This window comes from Syngnathus leptorhynchus, chromosome 6 (assembly GCF_054491065.1).
Source record: "Syngnathus leptorhynchus isolate UIUO chromosome 6, UIUO_Slep, whole genome shotgun sequence".
In the NCBI taxonomy this organism is placed as follows: Eukaryota; Metazoa; Chordata; class Actinopteri; order Syngnathiformes; family Syngnathidae; genus Syngnathus; species Syngnathus leptorhynchus.
In genome coordinates, this window is record NC_141200.1 from 6128493 (window position 1) to 6152078 (window position 23586).

The 23586-nt window shown below is 41.1% G+C and overlaps 1 protein-coding gene across 1 annotated transcript; it reads right to left on the bottom strand.

Annotated features, from left to right (window-relative positions):
- Positions 1-93: 93 nt before the first annotated feature.
- LOC147055603 (tetraspanin-18B-like) lies at positions 94-18990 on the bottom strand. Its single transcript, XM_085914831.1, has 9 exons — positions 18699-18990; positions 5424-5508; positions 2640-2738; positions 2166-2360; positions 1871-1945; positions 1686-1784; positions 1409-1582; positions 1100-1183; positions 94-858 (listed from the first exon to the last, which is right to left on the bottom strand). The coding sequence occupies exons 2-9, from the start codon at positions 5424-5426 to the stop codon at positions 805-807; spliced, it is 783 nt and encodes a 260-aa protein (XP_085770957.1). The 5' UTR covers positions 5427-5508; positions 18699-18990; the 3' UTR covers positions 94-804.
- Between the last annotated feature and the right edge of the window lie 4596 nt (positions 18991-23586).

Consider the following 23586-nt stretch of genomic DNA (forward strand, 5'->3'; position numbering starts at 1 on the left):
TTTATTTAAAAATGCATAAGAGTCATTGGGGTAAACTATTCAAAGTACTTTCCACATAAAATCATAAAACAATATAGTAAAGGGACAATAGTCTATTTCCAATGCCATTTATTAAAGATCAAATGCATACACAAACACTTAAAATCACATAATGGTGAAAGAGTAGCCATATAAACAGAAATTTCAAATCACGTTGACGTTCAAGTCCGCGAGGGTCGTGAAGCTCACATGCTCACAAAATAGTTAACACACATTTGAAAAATGCATCAAGTATGTACACACACTCACCTACTGAGCGTATACAGTATAATACAGCATACTAGAAACGTGGCTGTGAAAAGAGCACGTGGAAAGACACAATGCACAGTAACAGAGGGGAAGGGTCACAGCCATCTGAAACACTTAAGCCAGATTTACTTCATATAAATATTCTTCATCCAAAAGTCAGTGCAGTGCCTTCTGCTAAGGGTTCATCTGGTACTCATGTCCAGTCTACTTTACACCCAGTCTGTGTAAGACCTGGTCCACAAATGACACTTTCCACTGAACACAAAATCTTTTTACATCAGCTTTGTCTTCCATATCCCACTTTTTTCTTTTGTGGGCCAGTACATGTATTACTGTGTCACCCAGTACCTCAAAAGTCCAGCTGTGAAGTACAATCATTTTAAGAACTTTTTTTTTTGCTACCCCAACTAAACAATTTTAAATAGAAAATGCGCTCAATAACAATTATAAAGTGTTGATTTTCTTCTTCCTTGCGTATTCCCTATTTTTCCTTGGAAAAGAAAAGGTCCAAACAGACTACATGGATTGGAGTCCCCTGAAGAGGCACATAGCCACGGACATGGCGAGAAGCTGAAGAAAAGAACAGATACACTTTAACACAGACAATACTGAAACCTGCAGTGTATCAACAAATGCGGAAATGACAGCTGGACTTTAAACAAGTGAGCTTCATCAAATGTGCCACAACCACCACCAGATGGCGAGCTTTCCACACTTGGATCAGTAGACATTTGCTCATTAAAAAAAACTAGAAAAAAGCTTCAGCACACAGCAAAAGACAAAGCTGAAAGAAACTAAAATGTCTCCATACCTCAAAGGTGAGCACCAGAATGAACAAGGCTCCCGCTAAATAGAGGTAAAGTTCATAGGTTTTGAAGCCTGCTTTATAACAACCCTGTGGGGACACAAAGGACAGCGCAAGCGATCAATAAAGCCACAAACTTGCAAGATTGTGACTGACAATGACAGATTATCTTTATATCCAACACATCAATGGACAAAGGAATGGAATGATGGGATGGATCTGATAAATCACAAACCTGGTGTGACATCATTCACTTCTATATTATTGCAATTCAAGCGGAACTGATCTGGACAAGGAACAGACATCAGAACGTACCTGTGCATTGATATGATCTTGCGAGCCATTAAGGCATTTATCCATATCAGCATGCTCTAAATTTCCGGCCGGGCTACGCTGCAGGCAGCAAGCTGTTGGGACTGTGTGATTGTATTTTCTACGAAACAGACTGCCCTCGAAATCTTCTATTCCATATATGCCACAGCACTCATGCTGAAATGAGACAAACGGAGTACAACACAAGCAATTATTACCGTTTTGCTCAGGTTTGTAATCTAGAAAATAGGAGTGGTAGTGACGTGCGTTCTGCACTTACTTGAACCATCCATTTATTCCATATTGTAGAATACTTGTCATCGGGCGCATAGCCCTGATACTTTTCCCGCATCTCTTTTTGTAAATCTTCAACAAAGAACTAAAGCAGAGAGAACATGATTGAGCAAAGATATACAGGTTTATCATTTTATAAAATAAGAAAATGAGATCGATATTTCAACTTACCTTTTGACCCTGCGTGTAAGCCCAAACCCCGGCAGCCAGCTCTGCTATAAAGACCACGAAGATGAGCATGAAGAACTGCAATAAGACAAGAGAATAGTGGCAAGTCAAGTTTTTTTTTGAAAAAAAAAAAGTGAATATGAGGCTTTGTAAAGTGCTGACAAAGCACCAAATAACTGGACGCCTCTATTGGCCAATTTAATCACATTTGATATTGTTGGACTATGAGTTGGTTTTCTGGTACAAAGAGTAACTTGAGCACATAAGCACGTCCGTCATACCAACGTCATGTACTTACAAAGAAGAGCAGACACCTATTTTCACGGAGGGCTCCGCAGCAGCCGACGAAGCCCAGAAGGAAGAGCAAGGCTCCGATGCCCAGTACGGCAAAGACGGTTTTTGACAGCACGGGGTGTTGCATCAGCATTTCACTCAACACTGCCGTTCCAAACAACACCAACAATCCCACACCGAGGAGGAAACACCCTGCCATCTGACAGAGGGATGTGTCGGGGCAGTTGAAGGAGACACAAAGTTGTAATGTTAGAATCTCATGGAAACACTGGTACTGCATAAGAGAACATCAATGGAGGAATTTTATTTTGGCACAAGACTAAAGACTAAGACAAAAGATTAACCAGACTGCAGTGTCCATCCAGTTAAGATCAAGATTCTTAAAATGCAAATGTGGCTACCGTCAAACAGTTATTCATCGGGCGGGGTCTTCATTCTCTAAAGTGACTTCTCATGATTGGAGATGAGAAATACTTACAACAAGGAAGGTGTTGAAGGTCAACATGAGGTATTTGACGCATGTTACGCAGTCGCCCGTCATGACCGTCGTCCCTCGTGCTGAAGCCTCGCCATGGCCCTGTTAATCAAACAAACGCGCCGCTTCAGTCCCACTTTTACAATTCACTTGTTCCCTCCCATTGTCTATATTTGAATTTTGTCCAATCAACATTGCAGATGTGGATGAACAGGTTGAGGGGAGCTTGAAGGCTTACGACTTAACGCAGAGGAAATTGATTTAGAGCTGCAGTTAAACGCCTCCTCTAAATCATAATGATATGCTCAGGTATTGATCACCTTGCGGGCGTTTCTCCGAGGCCAACCGACTGCCTTATTGCATGAGATGGGTTTTAATTACCCCCTTCTCTGTGTTAAGCCCTGCTGAAAAACGTAATGAGGGCACATGGGGGCTAAATTGAGATTTGCATACATTACGCTCACACAAAAGGTGTCAAGGAGGAGGGCTTCTTTTATCCTCCTTGCTTTCTACTGTCAGTCCAAAGCATGATTGTATTATTTGTAGCGGGGGATAAAGGAGAGAGGAGGGGCTTCATCTCAATATCTACACAAAATGTCACCCTGGTGCTCTGGACAAAACTTGCAACCCTGATAAGGACAAGGACAATCTGTGTAAAAAATATGATACAGTTGAAATCTTCATGAGAGGTTCAAGGTTATCGTAAATCCCAGTTGACAGATTAAACAGAACCTTAAGAGCAAAATCGGTCAGTTCTTATCTAAAACGCCCAAACTAGTGGAAGAGCATAATTTTAACACCAATTTAATGAAATTGAGTCAATTTAATTGTGTGGAAGCCATGATTTGTTTGATGAAAGACTCAAACAAGGCATGTAGACCCCGGGTCGATAGCAAGACACATGCTCCACGAACTTCTGCAAAGGCATGTGCAACAAGGACACTATAAACACATAATGGCTTCTGCCATGCTCTGGCTGCACTCAGTTGGAGCATTTCCCACGGCCTCTTGTAAGGACGCACTGCTGTCGGGGCTTTCCAGTTAAATGAGTTAGAACTCAATCGAAAAGAAATGCTGAATGATGTGATGTGTTGTGATGACAAGGGGGATATTTGTCCGCAATCTGGCTTCTGCCTTTATTTTTGTTTTTCTTCAAGTCCCGCATGGCCGCCCACTATCCTCCAGTGATGCCATATAGTCTGTAGGAGTAGATCAGGATAACACATTTGTTGTTATAAATACACAACACAGCAGAGCTTCAACCCCGGAAGACCTTAAAGCAGGGATGGGCCACATTTTTTCATTAATTCTATTCGGGGAGGGCTAAAGAGATGTATGAGAAAAAAATCCATTTTAAATATGGACAAATAATGTGTATATGTGTAAAATTGGTGCTCTCAGTCATTTCTCAAAGCATGTATAAATAATCCACTATCCTAACTCAACAAAGTGTTGAAGCATCAACAAAATAACATCTATCTTGTGATTGTTTTTTTTTTTTTTTTTTTTTGCCTGTGCAAAGGGCATCAAAATTACAATTCAAAGATGGCACAAAACCGCTGAACTGCAAACCAACCCATGTTGTGCAGTACAAAATAACAATGAGGAGCCTGAACATGCTGAGGAGGTCAAACTACACATGTCCTCATGTCACTCAAGCTGAAAAGAGGCCAACTGCTGTCAACACTATGTGATCCCTTCACTTGGACTCTAATACAATTTTGTAAACTCCATCTGAGGTTATTTTTTAAGGACAAAAGAAAGTAACGAGCTCTCGGTTAAAGTGGCTGGTCTCCACGGCAACCCGGAATGGGTGCGATAGTGGCCTTTGTCTGCAGCGCTGTGTTTGGCATCTCTACTTAGCACTAGTTCCTGTTGCAAAACAAAGGCGAGCCGAGTCAAACACGTTCTGACAGCTATGCCGGACTGATTTATTTTTTGTCTTTGATCAAAATAAGTCATTTTTCAAACATCTGCTTTACCTTAGGGACCAAGAATCCTATTTGTGTAATATTGCTTGTTTTATAATCACTAAATACTACCAAATAAACAAAAATAATTGGTTAATAATGGGGGAAAATTTTACTTTTTAATACACACAACGAAAATTGTATCCGATTGGTCGACGTAATCAATTCTAAAAATATTTGATAGTGACCGCTCTACTCCACGGTTATATTTTTACAAATGCAACCCAATTTCTAACCCAATTTGGGTTTAAAATTAGACCGACCAGAAGTGTACATTTCTTTGAACAACTATAATTGCCAGAATAAAAACGACCAAACTTCCTGGGTTGATTACAGAAAGCATATCTTGGTCTGAACCACCCTTTCACCTCTCCATCTATATGTCGGCCTCTCAGACATGCTTGGAATACTAATGTTCCAAATGTCAATGCAAATCAGAAACCAACAAAGAGCAGTGTTGGTTTGCTGTGATGGCGCCCAAAAAAAAAAATAAAAAAAAATAAGCCAGACTTGCTTCTCGCAGTAGCTTTTTTCCCCTGTGTGGTCTTTGTGCTATTTTTCTCACTGTGACTCGTACACAGAATGAATACAACATGATCCGACAATATGTCATATTTTTCCCCTCAGCCACAATAACAAACACTTTTAAAGCAATAAGTGCGTGAGATACAAGTGATTGTGAGTATCAAGAAACTTTTTTGATGCAGAGTTGGATTTCGACTTCTCACGATATGTTTGCGTAAAATAAACTGTTTCAAGAAAGGAATCTGGGATGTGTGAAAAAAAAAAAAAGCTTGGCCGATTTATATCAGCCTACCATGTCTGTCTCTTGATGCCTTGTCTTTGTTCAGGTGAAGTTGCCGCCGTCTCTCGGGGATAGGTGCCGCTCCTGTTTTCATGGACTGTAGGGAGAACAATGAAAGAAGCAGAGGTCAGCGCCAACATAATGAGACAAACAAAAAGAGACAAGCGAGGGGGTGACACATTTGTACACTGTGAAATTCATTTGAAACCCAACCAAAATGTTGAGCTTGAGAAAACAGAATCAAATTCTAGGACACTTCAAATGACTCAGATACATTCATAATAGATGAAGGAACTTGCTCCCAGTAGAACGCTAATGTGGGACTCCGGTGCTGCTTTATCTCGCATAATAATTCTCTCCTGGGCTGGGAGGCAGATTTATAATTGGACATAATGTACCAAAATACCTTTTAAGTTCATTCATCCAAACCTGCGCAGGTGGAAGGAAGTTTTATATCATACCTCAAGGTCTTCTTACTTGGATAATTACAGTTATTAGAAGACCCAGAACACGTAGCTTCTGGTGTGACCTTGATGAGCGTCTGAGCTCATGCATTATTCACCACAAGTACACTGCCATACTTTCTTCACACGCACCGCTCACTTTAACTGTCACTATAGGCCACGTCTTGGAGCCAGCATCCCTAATGAGCGTAAACGCTTTAAACTTTTCCCTGTTTCCCCAACTGCGCTCCCACACGTATCTCCCAGAAGGAAATAATGATCTAGTGATGCTAGTCAATTTGCCTGCTTCTATTCCAGCCTTGCCGTGCAAAAAATATGTCGCTCTCAAAGCACTGACAGCTACTCAGCAAAAGTTGCCTCCAGCTGCATGGCGCGGTTGTCAGATACGATGCTGAGAACCAGCCAGTGTGCATACATTCTCACACAGACAAAAAAAAAAGTTTTTTTTGTTGAAAATTATCACTTGTTGGTTTCATAAAAATGTTACGAATCACAAAGTGTTAGTGGTATCGGTTACTTGGTATCGGTATATCTGTGAGTACAAGTAATGAGCATTATTATCTTTACCAAAGCATTTATTTGATAATATAGCTTTTAGATCTCATTTGATTGTGCAAGTGGTCACGATGTTGCATCTGATCCATTTATACTAGCCGACCAAAATCAGCATGGTAATTTGTTGTCATTTTGTGTTAGATGATGAGAAAAGCAGAAAGTAGGTAAATAATGATCATGATGCGGATAATCTGACTGCCAGCACGAGGGGTGGCCAAATGGCACAATGAAGCCTGTTGTAGTGCTCGTCTCTCCCCTGCGCCTGTTTAGAAGTCTATTAGCGAGAGGAGAGCAGCGCTGGAGAGGGTCTGCATTATTTGTTGGTTCCCATGGAAACCTTTTTTTCCCGGGAAAACGAAGCACCAATCAGATAGCGGCGCCTCATTGAATCAGTTATGGGGGCAAGAAGGAAGATCAGCGCAGACGGTTGCAAAAGCACAACAATGGGACGAGCCCCTCGAGGAAGACGATAAAGGCCAAACCGAGGAGGGTTCCGCCAAGCAGCGTGCGAAAAGGCTTCCTCTTCAAATGGCTTTTTTTTTTTTTTTTTTTCTCCTAGCGAATCCATCTCACATCACAAGCGCTGTGAGGAATTTAATCATCAAGGCACTAATTGATTTCACTCTGATGTTATTTCAAGTGCTGACATTACTATTGCATCACAGACATCTGGTTTATATATAAATCAGCAACATGGGACGCATCAAGATCTGTATGTAGTCATATGTCCTAATAAAAATCTGACACGCATAGTGCTATTCTATGATCAAAGCCACAGACATACGTATATACTACATTCTTGGTTCATTCAGATCTTCCAAGTTCTCAGCATCCCACTGCAATGTCCAATCTTCTATATTTAACACCATCTTGAGCAACAATAAAACAGTTAAGAATTGTCATGGGCCTGAGTGTTCATCAAAAATAATGCAAAAAGGATATTCATTTTCCCATTAATGCTTATTCCCCTCCAGAGGAAGTTGAAGACTGAGTCACAGCCCACATTGTCTATGTCCCATCAAGTCACGAGTGTTTTTTCCCCCCTTTGTCTTCATGACACACATCATCCTGTCAATGTGGCCTTGTCAAAGGTCAGAGAACAGCAAAGGAGATGGAGTCTGCAACTCTTCCTCTGTGCAAAGGATGTGGACAAAATGTGGATGTGCATTTTCCTATTAATGCTTAACACATGACCTCACTTCCAGTGTTGACAAATCTTCCCAATAAAAGCAATAATCACTTCTAATATAGGCTACTAAACCTTTATTTAATGTAGTTTCAAGCTCTAGTACAAAGAAGAAGTGTCAGCTCTTGACGATGATCTCCAATGATCTCCCGACACAGATTCATATACATCATGCTCTCATTAGAGGAATAAAGAGGGCACATGCCGGCAGCCATATATCTTCAGAACACTTACTTTAATGAGAGCGATGATGATGCCCAATCATTGCTTGTCCCTGGAGGGAGTCAACTACCAGGGATAAAACTACTAAAGCGCCAAGCTATAGAAACAATTACAATTCACTGTTAAGTCATCCATGTTAGCAGTAGTGATGTTCCCAGAAAAAAAAGGCATGGACCATAGCTTTAGCAGTTAGCGTGTTTTAGTGTCTTTCTAAGGACCCGCTGTATAACTTTAATTATCACCTCCAACTTTCACCGAAATTGTCGAGCCCTCTTGTCAGTGAGGGGGGTCTGAGGACGCAATGAAAACTATACTCTGGAGAGGAGTAATTAAAGAGTAAAGACCTGGCCAGTTGGGGAGGATGAGGTAAAGGCTGAATGGAGGCGGTGGGATTCCGAGCGGGACAGGAAAGGTTGTGAATACTGCAAGCTGCGGGCCCCTTGGGACACAATTAAGAGCAAGGCTTTTTACCGAGGGTTACAAAAACACAACAAGGATACCAGCAGTTCAGCCTTGCAAACTGAGGTAGGAGTTCATTCTTGCATACCCAGAAGGGGGGGGGCGGGGGAGTGTAAACTCCCAACAGTTCGTACACGGACTTCCCCCGTTCGAAACCCTTCCAGCTGACGTGCAGCCACACAACAACAATTTCCACCAGCATTACGTCCTTAAGCCCAGAAAAGCTCAAGACTTTGGCAACGTGCATCCAGGTTGACTGGATAATGACGTTAGCAGACGATCTTCCCTCAGGATGTTTTCCACTGCCGGTGTAGAGAAAATAACACGGCAGCTTTGAAATAAGGTGACTCATAGTAATTGTTTCTTCAAGTACTGAGTCTTATCATGTCGCTAAAGAAAGAAACCAAAACATTGAGCTCTCTGTAAGACATCGTGCACAATAATGCACAAAACATATCTTTAAATGTGTCCTGGCACAATCGATCAAAGCATTTTTATTTTTCTATGGTCTTGTATTGAATCTTGCGAGTGGTTTTATTGTTTCGTACATATTGTAACATGCTACTCAGGAATTTGCAATGCTGGCCAATAATAGCCGAGTTCAAGCCATCAATATGATCCGCTCAAAAGCCTGGAAAACTCAATACAATATGTCTTTAACTGCAATGTACTGTGCAGAAAAGGTGCGAGTAAGAGAAGGCAACGGTACAGGGAAGATGAATGGCTTGTGTGTCGAGAAAAGTTAGGGGGGGGGGGGGGGGTTGCACAGGAGCAGCGAGCAGGTGTCCCTCCGGGTTACGAGAGCCAGAAGCTTCGCATCTGGATCATTTCCTCAACCCAGAGGGAGCTACAGACTGCCATCCCGTCATAAAGCAAAACAAACCAGAACACTTATGTCTGCTTGTTTTTGGTGTCAGTGATGATAGCGGGTAACACAGTGTGACAAACTCAATAAAGCAGACGCAACAGGGCAAATGAGTCACAAGCATTGTCAAATATGTGAGCGAGCATAGAAAAACAAGTCACGGTGACCCGTATTTCAGAAATTAGGTTTTGATCTAAAAGGAAAATTATCTCAGCTTTCCAATTATCCATCAACCATGACTTTGTTATTTACTCATTACATTTTTAACATGGATATAAACGGGTAGCTTCATGTGCGTCGCCGGCAACGCTAAGCTAGTTGAGTCAAGGTTGTCAACAAATTCCATGTATGGATGGCAAGGAAAACAAAAGACCAAGAATGCCGATACATTGAAGCCTTTTACAAATGTTATATATTGAGAGCACACACTATTTTCAGTGTCCACACATTGGTTTTGATTGTAAGGATGCCCTAGCTAACATGGCCGCCACGTAGCCGATGCGGTTAGCCGGCCAGCTACAACACTGGGCAGTGGGGGATACTGCAAATTGTTTCTAAAATATCCTGTAAATACAGAGCCTAATTTTAGCTCATAATGGCATTGAATTATTAACTGTCACAAATGGATGATTTTGTTGATAATTCCGCTGATTAATCGAGGAATCGTCCCACCCACCCAACTTGCAAGTGGTCATCATCTCTTGGCTGGTCGGTGGATAATTACATGACCCTGGAACAGATTATTTCCCTAATTCTATTATTTTCCCTGGTTAATAAGTGCATACGGATTTGGACAGCTTGTTAAAGTGGGAAAAAGAAATCCTGAAAATTGCAGGGTTATTTTACCCTCTGAACTCTGAGTAATGAGCTGCTAACTGAAAAAAAAAAAACTCAATTGCAATGCTTTCCACAAGTTTTCTCAAATTAAGTGTAGCGTGGATGAAGAGCTAAAAGATATTCTTTGACAAGAAATCAACAGCATAAGAGCCTCCCAGAAGAAAGCCAGGATGGAAAGAAATGCGGTTGGACACTTTCCATTGAACAAAGTTGCGAAAATGCAGTGCATCAGGCGGGCAGGGAGTGCCGCCAATGATGGAGACGTCAGGAGAAATCTTGCTTGGCTCAACACAAAAAGCACTCAAAGAAATTAGATCTCATCTGCTGATCTTTAGAGCGTATTAGTCAAATGTAAACAGAGAGCAGCAACTGTGAGAACCTCGTCTGGCCTTTGGCTTGAAAAGAATACATCAAACGCCACCAAATGAAACAGTTTGCAAAGAGATATTTAGGCATCTAAATTAAATCTTCGGAGTGGGAGTTTAGTCTTGGGAATCGGGAGAGAGTTTAAGGTTAACTGGCCACACTGAGACACTCTCTCCTCGAGATTCCCTTGCCTCCGGGCCCGAGCTGTGGGAAAAGGACTTCATGCAATTACATCACATTGATTTATGTGAGAGACTGCAGAAAAATAGGCGAGAGGAAGGAAACTGAGCTGCTTGGTAGCCAACCAGGATTTTATGCCGTCAGAAACACAAGTCAATAGTAGTTTACACCGCAAAACGTGATGAATCGGTGACAATCGTGTCGCGATTGATTTGGTTAGAAAGAACCCAACGAGGTAAGACGAGTGAGGCAAAACCTAGCAGAAATGATTACCTTTGATAAGACAGACAGACAGACAGATCAATCGATCGATTCAGTTGCCAGCAGTTAAATACGTAAATCAACAGAGACAATACTAACATCGGACACGACAACAAAAGAGAGGACGAGAATAGATCTGATTTGATTAAATAGATAGTTTAATAATAATAATTAAATAGCTCAAATAAATAAACAGTATCATGACCGTGAACGCACCCCTAACTCCCACAAAGAGTTAAAGGGGTGCGTTCACAGTCGTAATCCTAACGAAAAAACCCAAAACACACCTTGCAAATAGTAATATCACATCCTCTAGGGAAGGTGATGACAAGTGTCTCGCTTGAGTTGATGCTGTCTTGAGGATTCATCGGAGTTTGTGATGAAATTATGAGCGAAGCACTCAACCGCGGCACTTGTAAACAAACAGCACATTTTACGAGTGGAGCGGGACCGCAGGACTGACCACAGACGGGTTATTTATGATGAAATGCATTACTGCTCCTTATGCTTATTTAACCATTCACAGGTGTTTCTCGTGCCAAAAAAAGCTAATGTTACTTCCATTATGTCGGGGATGTGAGGTAGAAAAACTGCCAACTTTTATCTTAACAATTAATAACAGAAACGTTTTCTACTAAAACGAAAATGTGTAACATCGCATCTTGATCAGCATGAAACGAGATTTATTGTAAACAAAAGGAGATCAGAAATAACAATTCCGATAAAATGCTCCGTAGACGACCCGAAGGAGATGCTGTGAAATGGTTTTGATTTTGAACTTTCACAACTCTCCATCTGTCTGCAGTGTGTCAAATTTCTTGGAGGAACAACAGACCTGAAGTTGACGCCAAAGGCAACAGAACAAATATGTACACGCAGCGAATCATCTGAAGAGGTTTTCTGAAAGCTTGCACTATAGACTACAGCGAGAGAGAGGAAGGGGGGGGCGTGCTCTAGATGTGGCGAATGTAACGAAACCTTCCTTGAAAAAAATGGTCTGAAGGGAGACATCTGTTCCTTGTTAAAAAAAAAAAAAAAAAAAAAAAAGAAAGTCCAATTTCAAACTGCCTGCAGAGATAAGCAAATGTGCGTTTGGTCATGGATCACAACATTTGCTCATTGTTTCTTTGATGCTTTTGATAGAATTTATTTGGTAATCAGTCACTTTGACAAAATATCTATTTTCATACCTGATGTTTATCGACTAAAGATTTCCACTCGATTACGATATGAGGATGCGATTATCCTCAGAGTGTCTTGATGTTGCTCCGTGAGGAACGTGAGGAATAAAAATGGAAATGCGCTATCTTGGACCATGTCGTCTAACTCAAGCAAAGGTTGGTCTATTTTTGTATTCATCTCTTGGAGCAATGCCCAAGTGGTTCAAAGGTGCTGAAAATGAACGAGGACGACTTTGCAGCAGCCTCCTCGTCCTCAACTGGGACCAATGACAAATTATTGGAAGACATCCAGAGCAGCGAGTACATCCATCCATCCAAAAAGATATTACAGTAAGGACACCTTCAGCGCTCACGCTATCTAAAATAATTCTGTTTGTGATGATAAATATGAAAGACAACTTCAATTTTTGCTTCAACCTTCCAGGAGTAAAAAAAAAAAAAAAAAAATCAAGCCTTTTCAAAATCCCTTGTGGGAACGATCCACTGCCTTTATTAAATGCCGCACATTGACCGACTGCTTGCCCAGAGGAGAGGCCTTGTTTTAATGCACTGACCCATAAATGTTGTCTTGACTGGCAAGCTTTTAAAGAAGCGCTGTGTTGAAATTTTCATAAAGAAATATGAAAAAATGATGAGGCAAAGAAGGTTTGAGCTTTGCCAGCTAATTGTTTCCTCTTTTGAGGAAGTGTGCAACAAAATATCTACATGGGCAACATTTGTTTGGAACGCGTGGTGTGCGAAAGTAGGTTTAGAGAAATGCTTCAAATAAATATTAAGAGCACATTAGGTATCATGATGCGGTTGTGCATGAGCAGTGAAAGGAGTGGAAAAAAAACATCTTTTTACAACCACTGCCTTAAGGGGCCCATCACTGAGCTGTTTTGCTTGTTTATGCAAAGAGAATAACGGCATAACAGGAGTAGAACGATCTAAGGCACAAATAGCTCAGCTCTATAATGTGGATTAATGTGTGGAGGGAATTTTGGAAAATGTTTACTATAGCGGAGCAGTTTGAAGTTGGAATAAAAGTGTTATATTCTTCTGTACAATTGTTGGATTATAAAAGAGACACATCTTGTCCTTGGTTAAAGAGGCAATATTTTCATACAAAAAAAAATAAAAAATAATAATCGAGGTCGACCAGTGCGGTGGAATGACGTGATCAACCTTAGAGTCGCTCCGAGATGTCACCGGGGCAATACAAGAGACTTTCTGTGCAAACATGCCGATGTTGACTTATTAGCTTCTATTTCTCGTTTCTTGTTCTTTAACAAGGTGGGAGAAAACAACAAGTCGCTCGCTTTCCGGCTTGTGAGCCATACAGAAGCCAGCTCATTATTTGGCCTCTGCAGTCAGATTATTATTGGATCATGCTGTGGAGTTCTGCCAAAATCAAACACCAATCGTCTCCCTTGATGCCGTTGTTGGTGACAGTGAACCTACATTAGGTTTGAGCTGAGTCGCTTCCTGTGGGAGGCACTGGTTCATTGTTGGAATCTCATCGGAGCTTACACCATAGACGTGTGTGGGCTACAAAAGGGGCACACAGCTTGCAGTCACCAAAGTATATAAAAAATATGTAGACACACACGTGTCCTGCGGCTATCAATTGGTTTAAAATTTCATCACAATTGATGAGAGAAATATCCTTTTTCAAGGCACCACTATGTATACTGAATTGACACGCACGTTTTGAACACGCACGAATTGAACACACATACGTTCAGGCAAGGTCACGTACTGGAGGTTTGCATGGTTATCACAGACTGGAAAGGCAGCGTGTCATTAGCAGACTGGCTTGAAAACCCATATCATGCTCAAAATAAATCTCTTGGAGGTACTCTGTAATTCAGCCAGGCTCCAAAAGCAGCCCGAGCAAACAAGTTTGTGTCACACATACCAAGAGACAGACCAGGTCATATATTACGGCACCCTCAGGGTTGCCAAACAATTAATGAGCTACCGTTAACAACACATAACATGCATTTCATTTGTTCAACATCTCATATTATCCACTGAATAGCATACCACAACAGCAAGTGAATGGGGCTATAATATACCGTATTGGCCCGAATATAAGACGGTGTTTTTTGCATTGAAATAAGACTGAAAAAATGGGTGTCGTCTTACATTCGGGGTCTAGACATTACACCCATTTACAACGCTAGATGGCGCCAGATATCTTGAGAGCGAATGTTGAACTCAACTCCCCAGGCCAAAGCGAATCCCTGTCACAAAGAATAAAAATGGCGGTAGCACAAAGAAGAAAAATAAAGAATAGCAGTAAGAAAGAAAAGAGAAGAAAATAAGAGACGAGATAACAGAAAATGGAAAAACCAGAATCCACTCATTTACAAATGTGATTGCATTTTAATGTACATATTTAAATGTTCAGATATTAAGATGTGATACAGTTTTTGCATGATTTGAATTAAATTTGGTGTTCAAAAAGTCTTTTTTTAAACTTGAGTCTTGAAAAAGAGGGGGTTGTCTTGTAATCATGGTCGTCTTATATTCAGGCCAATACGGTAATATGACATTCCACTTTAAAATGTCCTCGAATGGTATCGCACCCCAAGTATCCAGCTCCATATCGAACTGTCTTCTATTGGACAGTTGCACGCCAGCCGAGATCTTTATTCTGCTATTACAGTCATGTGTTAAGAAGAAGTCGAGAATGGAACAAAAAGACAAAAAAAGCTTGGAAACTGCTGAAAGACCAGAAACTGGGAGTTTCTCATTTCATGGGAGAAATGCCTGAGTCAGGAAAGGAGAAAAGCATCATGGTCCAGTGAGTCACGGGGAGAGGCTGCAAAAACACACTCGGGCCTCACAGTATCATCAATAAAAAAGTCTGACAAGCAGAGACAAAGAAGGTGCTGCAACAAGTGAAAGCACCCAGGCGTGTGTCTATGTTTGCCTAATATGCAAACAAACTGAGGCTTTCTTTATCCATATTCCCAATTCACAAACAATGCTCCGCCTGGCTTTCATAAACAACAGAATCATCATATTGCTAACACGATAAAGCAAACTAGAGAGGAACTAACAGCTGCTTCTTTAAAACAACAAAAAAGCAGCCATGGAGCTTTAGCAACACTGTGTGTGTTTCTTTTTCTTCTGGCGTATCCCAAAATGATCCTTCATAGATCCTCTTCCTCTGATGATGTCCTCACGTTGGTACTGTATGACGGATGGAGACCACGCATTAAAGCTTCGTCTGAGATTTGGCAGCATCGGAAGGTAGGAGGAGCATATTGTAGTATCTCAACTCAGTGATGACCAAGATAGCAACCCTTACAGCCTTTGGCACTTTAAAAAAAAATAAAAATACTTTGGCCACTTCAAAAATGACGTTTGGTGGAATGAGCCTATGGGATTACAAGATGGAGGCGGTTTCCACATCCCGAGGGGAGATGAAATGTGTAAAACTCTGTTGGAGAAGTTGCTATCTGCGAGGGCCAGCTTGTCTGAAAGCTACCTTTTACCTGATTACCTGCTAAGCTTGACCATTATTGAGGGAAATAGAGCACAGGCAAGATAAGAACCAAGAATTCCGAGGTCAAACCCAAAACAGGCAAACCTGTTTCCTTGTGATAAAGGGGAAGTGGCCGCTCGGCTTCCTGCTCTGTCAATTCGGGGGGCTGCCCTCGGCTGAGGTCAACCGTCGCTTCCTGGTTCGTATGTTTACACGCAAGGGGAGGAACGTGCAGCGGTGTGTCAATATCCTTTGATTGTTTATTTTTTTGGGTCACAAAATTGTGTCAATTACTATACGGGAAAAAAATGGAGCCATAAATGATCGGTGACTGTATAGGCAGCATACGTGTCTTTTAATAAGGTCCGATACCTGATATTGTTTCTCGACCATCCCCATTCAAAAGCATAATATTTCATATGCTCTGAATTTGAAAATAGCCAGCAAATCTGTCAACAAAGTGTTTATGGCCATTAGATAGTAATGCTTCAAGAAGAAAATTACATCTTTCTGAGAGTAAATGATTTCTCCCAGCTGAAAAGCAAATTTCATTTACTCATGTCTGCGGACAACAAAGATGCTGAAGCCATTACTAGCTGTGGCCAGTGTGCCGCGCACATTAAATGAAGGGTCCTCCAGCAATCGAGAAAAGCAATTTTCTCATTGAGCCAATAGATACTCAATTTAGATCCACGCTCTCTGCGGGCGACTTGCTGATGCAGGCGAGGGCAAGCGCGGCGTGACGGCCCGACCGCCATATTGCTCGAAACCTGTGCTCTGAGCCAGGGCGCAGACACGGAATGGGGCCGAATAGGAGGAAAGATGACTTCATGCAGGAGAGGCAGATGGATATGAAATCTGTGCCAGTGATCAGATGACTTGCCAAGTCTGCACGCTCATTAGCAAGCAAATCAGACAAAAAAAAAAAAGAGGATGAGAAGTGCTAGGAAAGCGCATCCGAGCATGTGGAGCTGCAGACTGATTCATTTCAGGCCTTTTTTGCCAAAATGATGTACTGAAGCGACTGTCGGCAAACGCATTAACGCTAATGTCGATGGCAAGCGATCAGCGAAGGCGCACTTCCCTCACCGTGCGTTTGATTTCACTGCGAGCCACTTTCCACACTCGTTCTGGGGAATGTGTGAGTGAGAGCAACACGTTATCAAAGGGACTATTAAAATGACTGCACCGATCTCACACCAGGCGTTCCGCGACTACGTGGAGGCAAAACAAATACCACTTGACAGGCACCGACAACAGGTATTTAAAAAAAAAATCCTTCTTTGTCTTCTTTTGGTTGATCATCAATTAATTTGTTCATTCTCACAACATTCAAAACAGTGCACAAAAATAGATTGTGTAAATTGATTCATCTTCCAAAGTGTGTTTTGCCCATGCATTGATGCCGCTCACTATGATTTTTCCTATGAATGAAAATGTATCTTTACAAACATCATTCTTTGTATTTGAACAACTCATGTGAATCAAACTCATGAGGGGGAGAAAAAAAAAAAAAAAAAAAAAAGCTTCAGGCAGAGCTTACTCATCGGCATTGGCAGCTGCTACAGGAGCATCAATACGGCTGCTTCTTTTGCATTTTCGAATGTTCACGTGAACAAAAACGCCTCTGTATGCAGTCTATGAGTTCCTTTCTCTCCATTGACGCCACGGTTGTCCCCCTGTCACTGAGGAAGCAACGAGCTCCACCACACAGACACAAAAGTTGCAATGATAGTGACAGGAACCAGTTGATCCAATCTGTTGGGCTATGTTATGTAGGTTGAATTCATGCATGCGCAAAAAACAGAGACACACAAACTGGACACTGGTTCGTGTTAATTGTTCCCATGGTGCTAATCTCCTCGGGTGAAACCGGATCTTATTTCCAGCTGTTACTGCAACTTACTTGCGAAGAAGACACATTTTTTACTGTGATTCTGCAACATTGCCCATCTCACTTCATTTGAAACACACTATCTTGCCAATCATGAACACTTAATTGAATGAATAGTTCTCTTATCAAGTGATTTGAAAATGTAGCACTATTGTGCAGGTCAGCCAGTGCGTGTAGCCACAAGCAATAAGCCAAAGCCTCCAGAAATGTAAACACGTGTCCCAGCGACCAAAACAGCTACGACTGCACTGATTTGTAGGCCCATTGTGTATATCACTCCCTGAGGTCTCTCACTTTGCTGCTTTGTTGCTGTTATTTCAATAAACATTTAGCTCCAACTGCAAAAACAATTTTTGGGGTATCGGGAGAGGACGAAATCCGTTTTTTTTTTTTTTTTCATCATTTGCTGCAGTGACCATCATGATGGGATGGCATGATTTTTTTTTTTTTGGGTGGGGCATAATGCCTGCTTCCCTGATGGATGCGATGGGACACTCATGCCAATGCCCTCCAGCAAAACCGGAGCATCACAATCATGAACATGATGACCCCAAAGATGTCAGCAGACAGCATTGGTCAGGCTGGAGCCCGTGGGAAAGATGCCAGCTTGGGAGAGACAGACAGCCGGACCCAAACACAGACAACAACAGACAAGAAATATGCTTACAAAAGATAATAGTGCTTAGGCTTGATCAAAACTGCCAAAGGGGTATTCATTGAACAATATGTTGTGGTTGTCGTTTATAGTGTAGAGATTTTTATGTTTGATACTGTGTACTCTAAATATTAAGAACAGTTTGCTGAACAGGTTTAGCTCTATTCACTACAACTGCCAGAAAATAAGCAAAACATGCCAGAAAATAGGGAAAATGTTGAAAATTGTTCTTAAAAGTGAAAGCTGATTTGTTTTGATTCAACACAAAGGTAAAATTAGTCCACTTTCATGTAAGACTATAAAAACTGGATTATATCGGCAGCATTTGGACAATTAAAATAAGGATAGCTGAATGATTAATCAATGATCAAATATAATAATTGATTCATTTGATGAATTAGGAAATTAACTTTTTCTTTTGGAAAACTGACACAGCTCAAATTGGATGTCATTATATTGTACAAGAGAATGGTGGATACATTCAGCACATTTATTTACTCCATATAATTCCTCCCCAACGAAACAACAGGTTCATAGGACTTACCGTCAAGAGATATAATGTGATTTCAAGAAAAAAGTCAAGTCAACAAGGCAAATGCGTGTTGCAAATAAATTCCCACAAACAGCACTTTTAAAGGAAGATTTGCACATTTCAATGGAGAAGACACCAAATGCATGTTTTACCTTAGAGCCGAATCATTGAGCTGTCGCTTTCTTTCTGGGGTAAATATCACGCGCAACAAACAGCCTCCTGTTTGCACGTCTCGGGATGGACTGTCGCGTAAATCAATTCAAAGACGTGACAAGTTCAAATGTCCAAAGCACTACTCAGACTATTGAAATCCACGCTGCGAGATCCTTTGCAAGCACAACAGAAGCAACCACCGCGGCGTGGAGAAGCAAAGAGTTGCTATGGAAAGTGTTGCACCAAGTCTGAAGAGGATCATCCAGCGAGCCAGAGCGTCTCCGATGTAGTCCCCGCCCCTAGGGCCACCTTCCTCGGATCGGGGGGGAGTGGAAGACCTACACCCACCGGACACTTCTTTGGCTACCCTTCAGTACTTGTACCTATTAAAACAAGAGCTGGACCAGAAATTCTAGTTCGTGTGTTCTGTTATGCTTGCGTGGGTTTTGTAGAAAACAAAAGACAATTTTTGTTCCAAACCAAAATAATATCACTCCAAATTTTTATATAGAGCTACAGTACTATGTGTTCCCTGAATATCATTACAAATGTGCAAAAATAAATAAATTTGGATTTATTTACAAAGGGGCAGTATAAGCCAGAATACACCTCAACCACACATCTGCCCTCAAGTGGTGATTGGTGATATTACAACTTAAACTACAGGTGACGCTCGCATTCACGTGAAATGCCTATCGTATGGGAATTTTTGGCTTCATTTCCACCTATTGTCTATGAATAACAGTCTTTTTTTGTAAGATTTTTTTGGAAGGTTGTGAGAAGAAAAAAAAATCAAGGGGCCACTCGGGTACTTTGGAACTTTTCTTTGATAATCCATCCGAGTGTGATGACGCAGAAGTTTATGCTCTCGTTTCTATACCGGACAGAGAGCACCTTGGCATTTGTCCTTGACGATGACGTTTTCCCACAAAGGTTTGGAGAAAGTGGCATCAATGTTAGGAGATCTGCCACTCTGAAGAGAGCCAGGTAACATGGTAGCTCCAGAAAACTTGGAACAGATCTAAACAACATAAAGTGAACCCAAAGGGTCAACAAAAACGCAGTTCATGACATGTTCTCACTTATACCGCTCCTACATGCAAGAACTGTTGTTAACATTCCATCACACTCATCTCTTCTGTGAGACGGAATGGTGGAATCTCGGAATGTTCCACATCCCTAACGCTGTTGTGCAACACTCTGATTAAGAAATCTATCAAAATTTAGCTCTTGTGCTGTCTTTGGTTCAGTTCAAACAATGTTCTCCAACACAATATTCCCCCTCTGTGCTCCTTGTGTCAGAAAATCTACTACAGATGGAGACCAAGATAAGCGCTCCACAAACTTATCCTTTTGGCCTCTCCCCTAAAGGTCCCGACCCTGACATTCTCGGCGGCATACGCGATATGGCCAACAAATCTCTCCGACCCGTGATCCCGTTCCATAATGGTGCACAGGCACGAATTGACTGACTGTGTGTTTTTTTTTTGGGGGGGGATAATATTAATATAAAGATGAAATAACAAACAGTGTCTCAAGGCAAAATAAGGAGAACGTTTGTTGAAAGCTTGCACTCCAAATGTCAGGTGGCGACTTCACGCTGCAAGTATCACATGAACAGTTTGGCTCCACAAAGAACAGCTGTGAGGTATTTTCTTTTTGGCTCCTCTGGTATTTTCAGAGCAAAGAAAAGCTGAGGTGAATCCCCAGGCCGACTCCTTCCTCCTTTTTCAGCATAAACACACAAGAAAGCGGTTGGAGTTTTGTTTTTGACTTTTTGTCACCCTTTCTTTGTTTATTCATCAGAGGGGGGGGAAAAAATGTTTTACAAAATCGTTTTGAAAGGTGCATGTTTGGAGATCATTTTGAAAACATGTAAAAATCGAGTGTCGGACTGAATTGTGGAGATTTAGACAAAATTAAGTCAAACTGGATTTTTTTTTTAATCTCTTTTGGCACACTCGGCTAAATCCGCAAAACAGTCAATGGACACTCCTCACTTAAATCAAGCACATCTACAGTTTGAGCCACATGGCTGCTAAAACATTGAATCAAAGTCAAGGAATATACTCTGTGCACTTAATACATAAAGAAAAGACTGGAAAGCATTTTTTGAGCAATTTTGTGCTCAAACTACGGTACTCGTTCCAGCACCATGCTTTCTGGGGACACACACAAACACACACACAAGCTTGTGTGCATACCGCTGATCACATGTGCATTCTTTATCCCACACCATAACCCATTTAATTCAATTTACACAGCCCGCGCTGCAATTTCACACACATACCATCTAACCATGGACGATCTCATTAAATAGGCTACAGCACCGCTTCACAAGCTATCACAAAGTGAGCATTGTGCAATGATACACGCACACACCAACACACACGGGATGCATTCTTAAGGAATTTCCCCAGCAACAACACACAAATATTTCAATATAACATCTGATGTGAAAATAGATGGGGTTGACTGTACATATTTTAAGATGAAAATATAAAAGTTAAAATTCAATGTTGTTTTTTTGTCCTTCAGACATATATTAAAGTAAATAAAAAAAATGACATTTTCTTCCAAACTGTGGCTGACAAAATTATGTGCCGATACAAAATCAAGTCGGCTTATCACTACCAAAACAAAGTCAATCGGCTCACCAAGACCCATCAACCATGAAGACATTGATTCAATTGTTGAAAAAAAGTACAAAAGAAAATTCTTATTTGCTCCACTTTATGAGGGTTGTAGCAATGAAACACTGTAAATGAATCCTCGTCTTCATTGTCTAACCCAAATTTGACTTTTTTTCCCCCCAACGAGTGTGCTGTATATCTGGAGCCACAACTAAGGTCCTTTTATGGAGAATTCTTCTCTTCACCTCAGCGGACGCATTCCATGAGGCCCGCGACACACACATTCTCTTTCCCTTGATGAGACCATTTGGAGAGCAGTCATGGAAAAGTCACCTAGCGAAACCAGACTGGAATTATTGAATTTAAGATGGCAGATATAATGAGTCATTTTTGTTTGGAATCACTTGTGCCTGTGTTATGTGTGTTAACTGGCTGTAACCTAGCAATGAATCCATTGTGTGGTTGGTTAGAGAAGCATTTCCCAATCTGGAGCCAAAGATGATATTTTACACAGAAAAAAAAAACCAAAAGCAAATATTTGTCACAAGTTGAAATCAAATCAAAATATTATACACCTTTACTTACCTTAACTAAACTGCATTGACTATTTTTTCTCACATTAACCTTTAAGGTAGCTAGCAGTTAGCATGGTGGGCGTCAGCTGATAATCACCTAATCAAAGAATCTTAACTTTCTGACATTTAGATGTGTTAAATAAAATAACATTGCCTAATATCTCTCTTTCGAGAATTGATACACGTATGTACATATCAATTAATGTAACGTATGTTACATTACGTAACATGCATTTTTTTTAATGTAGCTAAGCGGTAAATGTTAGCATGTCTATTCAGCCCGCTGTTGTTTCATTGAAAGCCTCAACAAGCATCTTTTCGTGTGCAAATGTTGAGTCTTCCCATCCTGCTGATTTAAAATTGGGGCCACTAAACGGTGAAATTAGACTTTGCCCTCCTACCAGTATTGTTGGTGCCAAATATGTACACTAACTCAGTATTTATTGACTTTGGCTGTCAAATCGATTTAATAAAACATTCAATGGACTCTGGAAAAACACACTTTGTCAAGCTCCAGTGTGATGACACACTATTTGGGAATCACCGGTTTAGAGTAGCGAGTGATTTGAATTTCGAAGCTTTTTTTTTTTTTTCTCTCTTCACATCACAGGATTAAAAATGCTTTTATGTTTTATTTTATTTTTAACCTCTGTGTGTACATTTATGCACACTTCAAAGCACTTGCAGGCAGTCTCCTTGAATCTAATGCTAACCGTCTACCTGCTGTGGATGGACCTGTGACAGCTGCTTGAAAGGAGGCAGTGAAGCGTGGGAGGCAGAGATGTGCACGGAGGTGAACCAGCTCATAGTTTTCATATTTGTGCAACTCACAACAGTAACACCTGCTGGAACTCAGTTTGACCGACAAGGGAAAATGAAAATGTTCTCTTCATTGAGCCCATTTAGCCTTTACGTGGTCTTTGTCTTCAGAAGTCTTGCCTGCCCCTCCCCCTAGTCTTGTCTGGAGGTGACAAGCCAAGCGTGCCGAGATTCCCCGCATGTACTACGTTTCCAGTTTTCCCACAAGGATGAACCAAAGAGCAGGCATAGTGGAAAGTAGGCCAGTGGACTTACTGCTTCTTCCTTCCCCCTCCTCCATCCTCATCCACCTCCAGAAAACGGTTTCACTGGGAGAAAATGATCCATCCGTCTGTCACACCGAGCTCCTCTGGGCCACTGAGGCACTGCATGAAAAAAATTGCCTTGACAAAGACAATGAGACATGTTTTCATAACTATGTTGTTATGATCTCTTGATGTCGACTTTTGCGTCATTTTGACAAGGTTTGGTTTTGTTTCCTGTTCTATTTTATTTTCCTGCATTCCTTGTTAATGTCTAAAGATGATTTTTTGGACCTGCCTCTGGGATTTTCAGACCACAGGCGCAAAACCTTGCAATAAATAAAAAGCTAGGTTGGCTCAGTTGGTGTTTGAGAAATGTTACCCAAAAACACACAAGCAAGCAGAAGGCAACCATTGTCGCAAGTAGAAAAAAAAGTGCCACATTCATAATCACCGCCTCACTTCTCTGAAACCTAAGGCATATTTTGAAATGTGCAGATAGTGCCATTTTTTTATTTCACATAAGGAGACCTAAATATCTCCATGCAAGCCATTAAATTGCAAATTTATCATAATATGTATACTTGAACATCAATTTTCCATATGTCCCCATGAAAT

What these genes read in the sequence shown, in the direction of transcription:
- LOC147055603 (XM_085914831.1), bottom strand. An exon ending in CTTACACGCAGGGTCAAAAG is followed by an intron (nt 1,785 to 1,870) that starts GTAAGTTGAAAT and finishes TCTCTGCTTTAG; the next exon opens with TTCTTTGTTGAAGATTTACA. An exon ending in GGAATAAATGGATGGTTCAA is followed by an intron (nt 1,583 to 1,685) that starts GTAAGTGCAGAA and finishes GTCTCATTTCAG; the next exon opens with CATGAGTGCTGTGGCATATA.